The 12,248-nt window shown below is 32.9% G+C and overlaps 1 protein-coding gene across 1 annotated transcript; it reads right to left on the reverse strand.

Annotated features, from left to right (window-relative positions):
- Window positions 1-603: 603 nt before the first annotated feature.
- LOC110108527 (phosphoglucan phosphatase DSP4, amyloplastic-like) lies at window positions 604-10,702 on the reverse strand. Its single transcript, XM_020839203.2, has 7 exons — window positions 10,567-10,702; window positions 10,426-10,492; window positions 10,262-10,321; window positions 1,517-1,619; window positions 1,283-1,359; window positions 1,126-1,202; window positions 604-739 (listed from the first exon to the last, which is right to left on the reverse strand). Exons 1-7 carry the CDS (start codon window positions 10,590-10,592, stop codon window positions 655-657), a joined length of 495 nt encoding a protein of 164 aa, XP_020694862.1. The 5' UTR covers window positions 10,593-10,702; the 3' UTR covers window positions 604-654.
- Window positions 10,703-12,248: the final 1,546 nt, after the last annotated feature.

The following is a 12,248-nucleotide window of genomic DNA, read 5'->3' on the forward strand; positions in this document are numbered from 1 at the left end:
AACGACATTTTTTTTATTTAATTCAATTTATTTAAATCTAAATCAAATTAAGGTAAGATTTACTTCAATTAATTTAAAATAAATCAAGATTAATTTAATTTGGGCAATAATGTTAATAATTTTTTGAAATATCATTTACTTATTTCATAAAAATCCATTAAAACCCTCCTAAATTAATTAAAAATGGGTCAAACCGAGTTGATTTCGGGTTTTCGGGTCAACCCGACCCGGTTTTACAAACGGGTTGAAATCCCTAACCCGAACCCGACCCGGTTCGGGTTCGGGTTGACCCAAACCCGAAATTTTCGGGTCGGGTTCGGGTCGAGTCAAATATTAACAGGCCTAGTGTCGAATTAATCTTTTTTTTTCCTTAAAAAGAAAAAATTTACTTATTAATGGACAATTGAATGTTTATGCATAAATTTGAGTATTTCAACATAGATTCGCAATAAGAAATCCTAAATACGAAAATGTCCTACATCATTGTAGTCTCCCGGTATACATAAGTGAAAGTAATCAACTGTGTAGATAATTTATAAATTATAATTTGAAAAACTATAAAATGTATGATAAAGACATTGTTCAAAAAATACAGCAATGGTTTGAGAAGTTACTAGAATAACAAAATCTTTAAAATCAAAAAAGCAAAATATTTTACCTAATTTCTGCACGAACATGTTCAATATTCTCACATTTCTCAGCATAATCTTCAATCGCTTGGATATCAACTCCAAAATATCTGGAGATCTTAGTAAGGAAATCAACCATTCAAATCAAGTAGTAACTATATCCTGCAGTCGAAGAATGCTGAGGAGAATAATATCAAAATGGTGTACTACAATATAAAATAAACGTATATGTTATACAATTTTGGCGAGTGCAAAATTAATAATAAGAGTCACATCACCACGGCTGTGATTGCCTTAAGCATTTCGATATATTCTACAAAAGAATAGGAATGTAGAAGAGAATATATATTTTGGAATGCTATAGAGTGGTTAAAATGGAGAAATGTCTCGGATGTACTATGCTTTAAGAAAATATTATGGAAGCTTAAAAGGTAAATTTTATAAAAATTTCTGATGCATAGATAAGCTTTAGATAATGAAGAACAAGTCAGGATACTCCAAATCTGAGTTCTGCTGCAAGCAAAATATGGTTCTAACTCCAATTTTGATAAGCTTGTCCACATCCGATGGAGTCTGCAATAGTACAGCATATGATTCAAGGGAAGTAAAGGAGGTAAGAGAAGCATTCAACCACTAATGCGCAGTTGGAGCACCTGTAGGCAAGAACCAACAATTAAGTCTGGGCGAATAAAGTTGTAGTTCATTCCAAGTTCATGCCTATAGGTTAGCACTGAAACACATTTTTTGCCAGCAAGATATATTAGAAGATAAGCGGCCTAACAGCAGTATAAAATAGAATTAATATATTCGACACAAAAAAGCACTACGAAACACAAAAATAATTCGAATCAAATCAAAGAAAAAATAGCAAACATTATCAGATTCACCTGCACCCATAGCTTGAGTCATGTTACTACTATATACTTCAGATTTCTCTTCTTGCAAATCAACACCACCCTTCTCGCTGCTCTGAGCAGAACCTGAATATGACTGTGAAATGGTATTATTAGCTATTATCATCAGAAGAGCACAAAATATTTGTTCAATCTCTCACAGGGTCCCAGGGAGAACTATACAAGCCTAAACTAATATCCATATTACAAAAGCCCAAAACTTGTTATGCTTACAAATTTGCAGGATAATGTAAAAATAAAACCTCAGACACAATTTTAACAATCAATAAAATGAATAAGAAACTCTTTTTCACAAAATTTAAGTGGAAAAAAAATGTTCCACTCCCTTAAGACTTCTGGCTACCCTAACAAACTTCACTCCTGTCATCATGAATATTAGTGTCTAAATGGAGGAACAACCTCTTTAACAACTGGTTAACACCACTATTGTAGAATTAACTCAACTCCTTCAATGACATTCAAATACCCTCCGATATCTCCATCCTTGCCAGCTCAAATAGAATTAAAATTCAAGCTTATGTTGTGAATTATCTTCTCCACATGACAGATATCTTAAGCTAAAAAACAGAGATTGCCTACCAAACTCGGTATATCAAAAACAAAATATCAAAATTACTGGCGCACTTATGTTACCCATTGTGTACCAATAAAAAACAGTAGCACAATCCCTGCAATGATATCCTCCTACACAAGAAATTCATCAGCACCTCCAGCTAACAAGGAGAAATTAACCACTTTTTTTATATCCTCATTTTGTGTGTTAATAAGATAATTATAACATTTATTTAATTAATGAATAATTAGGCGCTAAATATCCCAATTGATAAAAATTAGAGAAAATTGGTTATGTATTTTTTTCTAAGAGAGAACGATCAAAATGGTACATTGACTCTTTATGAAAGATCAAAATAGTAACCAACTATATTAAATGATTATTTTGGTCCCTCAACTGCTTAAGGAGAAATCACAATAGTCCCACCATGAGATCATTTTGATTCATTTTTAAAGAATTGAGGGGCCAAAATGATCATTTAATAAAGTTGGGACAATTTTGGTCCTTCAAAGGGACCATTTTGATCATTTTCTCTCTCTTATAACAATTGCTTAATACTTATACAATCCTAACAAAGTTTCTAATAGAAAATATATAAAAATCAAGGAATAATAATTTCAGGATAATTATAATATCTAGGATATAAGAGTAGGTAAAATAATAATTACAATAGCATGAATTGAACAGAAGACAATACGGTTCCCACAAATCAAATAAGGTGGCAGCAGAAGATGAAGGAAAGAAAGCAAGATCATTGGGTGTATGGGGCCCAACTGGCAAAAATTACTTATTGAAGCATCCTACTAGAATAGGCATATTTGCAAAATCCCTAAAATTTAAGATTTCTTTTGATTGCCACTAGATGGATTTTAACATGAAAATTAATTTGCCAAAAATCTGTCCTTTATACATAATTTACAATTTTTAAAATTTTTTATTTTGCATTCATAAGATTTGCAAAATTTTTTCAGTGAAAATTTTTTTTAGATGCAAATAACTTTTGATAATTCAACTGTCATTGGATTCCAAACCTGATGCACAACATATTCAATGAATATCTTACATGTTGGTTGCAATTACTATCTTATATGTTGGTTGCATTGATTGGATAGAATTGATCATGTGCACAAATGATTTAATTGTAAATGCATAATTTTTAGGGCTGCAAATGATCTGAGCATTCAACGAATTACTCGTGGCTCGGCTCGATAAGAGCTCGTTTATGCTTGTTTGATAAGTCAAATGAACGAGCTTGAACACTTTTGATAAATACTTGATAGCTAAATAAACAAGCTTGAACAACTTGGCATTCGACTCTTTTATAATCACGAACAATATCATTTAGAGCTCGTGAACAAGCTCGTTAAGAAGCTCGATTAGAGCTCGACTAATTAGCTTGATTAGAGTTCGATAAAATTTACGAATTTAATTTTACTAATTTAATTATTTTTTTAACTTTTATCTTTTAAAAATACAAAAAAAAAAAAAACATTTCCTAAATTTTACTAATTTAATAATTTATTTTTACTAATTTCACAAATATATATATATATATATATATATAATTCCATGGTTTAGTCCGTTTCCGCTCTCCCGCCCGACTCTCTCTCTACCAATCTCGCCCACTTGCTCAAAAAAAAAGGTTGGTTTAGTCCCACACCGTGAAATGCAAAGATGATTTTTCTCTATATAATGAAACATACTCGGAATGCGTTTGAAAGTTGGCGGATAGGATGGGTCGAGTCGGCGTCAAGAAATTTTCTTCCGTCTGGCATACAGGCTAGCCAATCGGGGCGGATGGTCAGCGAGCTGCTAAGCTCAATTTAAAAAATAATATTATTTTGTTAATTGTTAGTGAGCTGACTCGGCTCGTTAAATGAGCCGCTCGATAGGAGGCTCGACAAGCCTAAAATTAGTTGAGCTCAAACCCGAACACGAGCTGAGCTCAAACAAGAGATTTTTAAACGAGCTCGAATAGGCACCAAAGAAGCTAAAATTATAATGAGCCGAGCTTTAACACGTTCTCGGGAAAAGAGCTCGAACATGCCAAAGCTCGGCTTAGCTCATTTTGTTTGCAACTTTGATAATTTTTAACTAACTTATTAATCTTTGCAATGGATTGCATTTGTATGCGTGATGTATGCATGATCCATATAATCAAATGTTATTTGCATTGTACGCTTGTGTGTGGTTGTATAAGATGATTGTTGGATGTTTATTATGAATTACTAGAAGGGATATTAAGGTCATTAGGGCATGTCCTTTCATATGATAAAATTAGCAATCAAACTAGTAAGGATTTCATGAGGGATCGCTCAATTTGTGTTTTTGGGGTTTGTGAACTCGTTATGACACTAATTTTAACATTGTAATTGTAAGAGACATTGATCACATTTAATGTGCAAGTTATCAAGATATACAAAAGTTTAACCCCTGATTGTTAGTGTAAATGGTAAGGCCATTACTAGTGGCTGATTCCCTATGGGGACTAACAAGTCACTACACGTGTCAACCTCCCCAATAACTATGCGTGAGAGATGTATTTTCATTAAGATGTATAGCAAATATAAAAACCATTTTGGTATGGAGGGATGCATATGGGTGGATGTGTGTTGTTATGTGTGAGCTCATTTGCCCAACTCAGGTTGTGCATTTGCTCAGGGTTAGTGAATTGATGAAGTTACTAAGAGAGAATTTATGATTATTTACCCAACTTGTTTGTCCGTAAGATGATGCATCAGTAGTTTTACTCATCCTTGCATTATTCTCTTGCCCCCATGCTTGCCCCACCAACACAGATCCCCCTTGCTCAGTCCAGTTGTCTGTTATGAGCTCTCCCGCATGGGTCCCTTGCTTGGACCAGCAGTCGTCCTACTCATGGAGGTTTCAGTGTAAGACTACATCTACTTTACTCGTGCAACTCACGCTTCATTTACAACAACTCTCTAGCTTCTCTCCTGAGTTTAATTGTCTCAAACGCGGCATAAATCCCTACACTCTTGGTTCGCCCTCATGATTATTATCGTGCATCTACGCCAAGTTTTCATATGTTGTTGCAGCGTGACACTAATGTTTCTCAAAATCAATTTGGATTCATGTCAGGTAGGTCTACCATGGAATATATACATTTATTGGAGGTTTCATGGAGAAATATAGAGAGAATAAGGAGGATCTACATATGATTTTTATTGATTTAGTGAAAGCATATGATAAAGTTTCAAGAGAAGTTCTATGGAGATGACCACATAAGAAAGGGGTTAATAATGCAATATTCAAGTCAGTAAGGATATGTGTGCAGGAGCTATTACTTGTGTTCAAACACAAGGTGGTTTGACCAAGTATTTTCCTATTTCAGTTGGATTACCTCAAGGATAAGCCTTAAGCCCATATCTTTTTGGCTTAGTCATGGATGTTCTCACTAGACATTTGCAATAGATTATACCCTGGTATATGCTTTTTGCTGAAGATACTCTTCTTGCTGATAAGATCAGAGAGGGAATTGAAGGTAAACTTCAATTATGGAGATCAACCTTAGAGTCTAAAGGCATTTGTTTGAGTAAATCTAAAATTGAATACATAGAGTGTAATTTTAGTAATAATAGATATAGTTGGGGGGGGATTGTGACTTTGCGTGATCAAGTCATTAATAAGAGTACACGTTTTAGATATATTGGGTTTATTGTTCAGAGCGATGGTGAAATAAATGGAGCTATTATTAGTAGAATTCAAATTGGAAGGTTGAAGTGGAGGAATGCATCGAGCTTGTTGTGTGATAGAAAAGTCCCTCTCAAACTTAAGGGAAAATTCTATAAGATGATAGTTAGACATGCATTACTTTATGGTGTCGAATGTTGGCCATTAAAAGAGAAGCATAATATTAAGTTAAGTGTTACAGAGATGAGGATGCTCAAGTGGATGAGTAGCTTTACTCTTAGAGACAAGATACGAAATGAGCATATACGTGAAAAAGTTGGAGTAGCTCCAGTGGAAGATAAGATTAGAAAGAGTCGTCTTAGATGGTTTGGTCACATAAGACGGCGGCCTTCCCATGACCAGATTAGAAAAGTATATGTATTAGATTTGACTTGTCACGTCCCAAGATCTAAAAGGAAGAACATCTGCTCTAATCTCTCTTTTTTATATAACTAATATTCATTTATTTATTAACCAGATCAATATAGACATCCAGAGCTAATTAATTACATTAAAGAAAATCAATAAAAAATGAAAAACATAATTCACATTACTATTGTTAATAATTACAATCTACAACCAGAGTCCAAAACAAAATATATAATAGCCACACTTACTACAAAATATACATAAACCAAACTCTGACAAAAAAAAACTATCCTTGCATCAGTACACAACCTCAAGCTATAGGCTCCTTACCTGAAACCTTTTAAAACTACATAATGAGCATAAAAAGCCAAGCAAAGTAACAAACATTCTATCACTGCTTTCAATACAAGGCAAAAGAATCAATATATATGTTAGTCAATATCAATCATAACTTAATAGTAGCAATAAAAATCTCAAAAGTGAATAATAAAATTAATATGATCAGTAAAGTCAAAAGAGATCTATCAACTATAAAATCATTTAATAAATCATATCAGTATGTTATACTATGTTATATCAATATTAATGTCAAAATAAGATATAAGTTTGTCAATCAGTTTAAGTATTATCAATCAATTTAATGTACTATCAAGTGAATATCATCATGAGTATAGAAAAGCAAGGAATGACTTTCAGCTTTAATATGATATTTTTAACATCTTTACTCCAACTGCTGCTTAATTGATCATCAGTCATATTAATTATCACTTATTTAATTAATCAATTATCATTACATGTGGCTTTCAATAATCATTAAGAGTCGTCACCCTATGTCGTCGATATAACAAAAGAGATAAGTCACATTCAATCCTAAACAAACTCTGCAAAAAAGAGAGAACCCTATCTATAACAACAAATAAAATAACTTTAAGGTAAAAGATAAAATTCTAACAGCATTTATCCTAATCAGAATTTAACTTCAAATACAAACATATCTAAAATAAGTTTTGAAATTCAAAATGCATTTTTATCCGACTATAATCAAGATTTTGAAGACTAAAAAGATGTCAGATGAGTGGAGGAGTATGCTAATTCCTATTTTTAAGAATAAAGATGATACACAACAGTGTGTAAATTATAGAGGAATTAAGTTAATGTGTCATACTTTAAAACTATGGGGCAGAGTTAGTGAGCATAGGTTACGACGTGATACTAATGTTTCTCAAAATCAATTTGGGTTTATGCCGGGAAGATTTATAATGGAAACTATACATTTATTAAGAGGTTTGATGGAGAAGTATAGAGAGAATGAGGAGGATCTACATATGATATTTATTGATTTAGAGAAAGCATATGATAAAGTTCCAAGAGTACTATGGAGAGTTATAGAAAAGAAATGGATTAATAATGTTTACATTCAAGTCATTAAGGATATGTATGCATTAGTTATTACTTGTATTCAAACACAAGGTGGTTTGACCAAGTATTTTCATATTTCAGTTGGATTACATCATGGATCATCTTTAAGCCCATCTCTTTTTGGTTTAGCATGGATGATCTTTCTAGACATTTGCAAGAGGATGTAACCTAAAGTATGTATGCTTTTTGCTGATGATCTTTCTAGATTAGAGAGAGCCGCCTTAGATGGTTTGGTCATATAAAACATCAGCCCTCTGATGACCTGGTTAGGAGGGTAGATGAATTAGATTTAGCCTATATTAAAAAAGGTAGAAGTAGACCTAAAAAGACTTGGTTAAAAAATATCATAAATGACATTTTTCTTAATAGATTTAAACGAGAATTTGACTCTTAACAGAACACAATGGAGAAAAATAATTCATATAGCCAACCTCATATAGTGGGATATAAGGGTTGAGGTGGTTGTTGTTGTATAATCAAGATTTTGATCCAAAGATCCAACTCCTAAAGCCTTGATCTTCCTTGTTTATGATGACTACCTGATGATCCAATCACACCTATGAGGTCCTGGCAACAACCTTTTTTATCTCAACGGTATGATCTAAGAATCACCATTTTCAACAATTTCCATGAAAAAAGTCAAACTTTTAAATTTCAATAAATACAAACTCCTGATCTTTTCATGATATGATGCTCAAACTATAAGAAAGCTTCTTCTTAAAAAAATTTTAAGTGGAAAATCAAGTTAACTTTCCCGTTAAGATCTAATACCCAAATCAAATGAAAAGCTTTTGAGAGATGGGGATGATAGTCAAGAGGTGACTTGACTTGGACAGTGATGGTCCGCATGATCTTATGAAACACTTATGGTTGTATAGCCCAAGTGACTTTGACTAAGACGCCTTCATGGAATGGCTTTGTTGATAGGTCATTTAATAGTAAGTGGTCTGAGGGACTGAGTGGGGGTATTCTTTGGGATAGATTGGCGAGCTTTCGATGGACAATATTAGATTGTCAGGCTTCAATTAGCAGTACTTGGTTAGTGAAATCTAGCAAGTTGAACTTGGTTGTCTTGATGAATGATGTGTTTTATTGAATGATGGCATCTTTCATATAAGCTAACCCAAGTGCTTATTATATTATGTTATGATTATTTCCACCATTGAGTTATATTTGACTTCGTTCCTTTACATTTTCAAGTTGTGATTCTACACAATTCTGGCCAAGTGAATAGAGCAGCTAATGGATGGCTTTTTAGGAGGATCAGGCAATCCAGGTGAACTAAAAACTGAGCAATTATAGTGGATGTCACAAGGTGGGCAAATTTTGTTGTCTTTAAGCTTTGTGTTGGCAACGAGAAGCCTTTATTGAAGTCAAACTAATATCTTTCAACAATGCAATGTATTTTCTTTACTCTATTTTACTTGGTTATTCTATGCTCTCTATGAATGCTTAACACTCGTACCAATTATTGAATAGTCCCTCGTCAAGCTAATAACCAACAACCACCCATGGATGCCAATATATGGATGATCAGCCTATGGGTGGCAACTTGAGTTAGCACCACTCATGGTTGACAACATAAAGTTAGCACAAACCTTAGCCAATGGCACATAATAGTCACTAAACATAAGCCATAGAGAATTCGCAGCCAGCAGCCCATGGAGTGTTGACTCAAAACCAACCACCGTGTTGAATTTGTAGGAGAGAATCCTAGGCTAGCAAGCCAAGGGTGGTCCAACTCGATTTATGCTAGTAGCTCACTCTTGTTGAGTCAGTCTAGCAATTCAAGTCAATTTATCATCCAAAACTTGGCTTCTATAACTTGGACCAAACTTTGGGCTACGAAACCCATCACATTCTTATTCAATTTGGTGATGATGCTATTTACTCCGAATAGCTTTCATACAAGAGCTATTAAATAAATAGATTTTGTCATTATGCTAAAGTTCTCTTGATGTGAAAAAGAAGCATGCCATAGCCTCTATTTGGGTGTGCTTTCTATATCTCATAATTTATCAGATTAAATGACATGTTAATATTATGAGCTTCAATATTTGGTATCCTGTTAAAAATTAAGAAATGTGATGGCCCCTCTATCACGCCCTTCTATTTTTTGAACTTTTGTGAAAATGGATGTTACCAAAAGGTCAAATTTAGAAGTTTGGATTGTCTCTGAGTAAAATAGTTATTGCCAACATGTTATTTTCGAGAATTTACCTTCATTACGTTCTCATAATATAATTCTAGGACAAGAGGATTTTTCTTTTTCTTTTTTGGTCTCCACAGAAAATTTCATGTTTGGGATAAAGGAAGAAGAAGGTTGCAAACTTGTCTACCCAGCATGGGAATTGGGTGGATATGTCTAGACGATTCACAACACTGACCTATTGTCATTTCTCAAGTATTGCATTCTTTTTACTGTGACACAACTTCCGACATCTTCTAAAATATAAGACACAAGTATATCGGCAAAGCCATATAATCAAATTAAACTAAAGCCCGTTATTGAAAAACAAGGAAAGCACGAATAAACAAAAAGGATCCAAATACTGTAAACCGTAGCCATTTTGCATTGATTACGGAGTAGATCAATGATTAAAGGATGGAGAAGTAGGGTGGTAGTTGACGCGAGTTATATAAACTGAAAAACCCTTTCCAACAAACTGAACTTAGTGACTTACATTCGTGGCGACATTAACGCGGAGATGGGATGGAACCCGAAGATTTGATCGATTCATTTCCTGCACCCAAAATGAAAGGAAAAGGACGATCAAATCCACACCAAATCTCTCAAGTCACTCGAGGGAAAAGAACATAAAACAACCAAATAACTAACCAACCCTACCAATCTCGACGGCGGAGTTCTTCTCGAGTAACACCACTTCGTTCTCGACAGGGGAGACGCCAATGATCTTGAGGCAAAGATATGTTTATTGTCATAGTGAGAATTTGCAAAAGTAGGGAGAGAAGGAGATAGATCACTTACTTGGGAAGATTCTGAAGGCAGTTCATGGAGAATTCTTGCAAGAATCGGAGACTGAATACGATTGGGTAAGTGTGAAAAAGTAGGGGTTTTACATACCTATCACTTTATTTCATGATATGTACATATCTAATACTTAAAATATTAATATCATATAACTATCATTCATATAACAAATTTGAGTGCATGGAATGAAATATTAAAGTTTATAGGATGGTATGAATGTTAGAAATGAATTGTAGGAGTGATATATTTTATATTAAAATTGTATACAGGTGGTAGACATATAATATTAATATTTTGAGTGTTAGATATATAAATAATATGAAATAAAGTGGTATGTATGTAAATTTCCTAAAAAAGTATGGATCGGGATCTGAAATTTAATCTGGACATTAAAACTATTAGATTAATTTTTTGTTTAAATTAAAATAAATTTCAAATAATCAGCAAGATATTATAAATATTTTATTCATTATAAATGAGCAGTTGTTAGCACCCAACATCACTTATTAGTTTTATATTTTAATATTAATTTTGAGATTTTAGATCTTAAGATTTTATTTGTGCATAAGAAAGTTAATGTTATATAGAATAAAGTATAGTGATATTAAGAATGTTGCAAATAATTTGCTTATAGTGGAAAAGAGTTAAACCCCAATATTTTAGTATATTTTTGTATTTAGACGGAGAGACAGTCATTGAAGATCCTAGAAAAATAATTGAAAACATAAACAAATGCTAAAAATTTATCCCTGATGTCATTATATATATATATATATATATATATATACATTTTTTTTTAACTTTTGGTGAGTTACGCTTTACACTTTGAGATAGGCACGAATCGAGCATATACGTGAAAAGGTTGGAGTAGCTCCAATGGCAAATAAGATAAGAGAAAGTCGCCTTAAGATGGTTTAGTCATATAAGACGACAACCTTCCGATGCCCTGGTTTGGAGAGTAGATGTATTAGATTTGACTTATGTTAAGAAAGATAGAAGTAGACTTAAAAACACTTTGTTAGAAAATATTAAAAATGACATCTTTATTAGATTTAAATTAGAATTTGACTCTTACTATATAATACAATGGAAAAAAATGTCAATGTTGCCAACCTCACATAGTGGGATAAAGAGTTGATGTTGTAGTATAAACGAACAGCTATCATTATGGAGCTTACATTTTTTCTTGTGGTTGTTTGATTATATCACAAGATTTTCGAAAATTCAAACCTTTCCAACTCAATTTTTGTTTTAATATTTGTATAATTAATACAAAATATTTTTAATGAAATAAATATGATCAAAAAGACTAGAAGTTGTCTAATTCATTGTTAGCTAATATTCCAATAAAATTATTCTTTTTTTTTTCTTTTTTTATCTAGCATATATATATATATCAACATCACATTAAACTCTGCATAAATTATTGATGTACACTTTAATATGTGATGCAAAAAAACTCACAAAGATCAACCAAGTTTGCCTTAGAGGAGCTCATGTAAGAGGCGCACACATCCAATATGTACCCTATTATGAGGGGACTCGCCTGACAAAATTCAAGGAGCTACTTGCCTCATGAGAACTAACCCAAAAGAAAAACTCGACTCAGTTATGTCAACTCATCCCATATAGGACCTTTCATCCAACTATAGAAGATGCAAACCTACAAGCCCTATAAT

Source organism: Dendrobium catenatum, unplaced genomic scaffold, assembly GCF_001605985.2.
Source record: "Dendrobium catenatum unplaced genomic scaffold, ASM160598v2 fragScaff_scaffold_1163, whole genome shotgun sequence".
Taxonomy (NCBI): Eukaryota; Viridiplantae; Streptophyta; class Magnoliopsida; order Asparagales; family Orchidaceae; genus Dendrobium; species Dendrobium catenatum.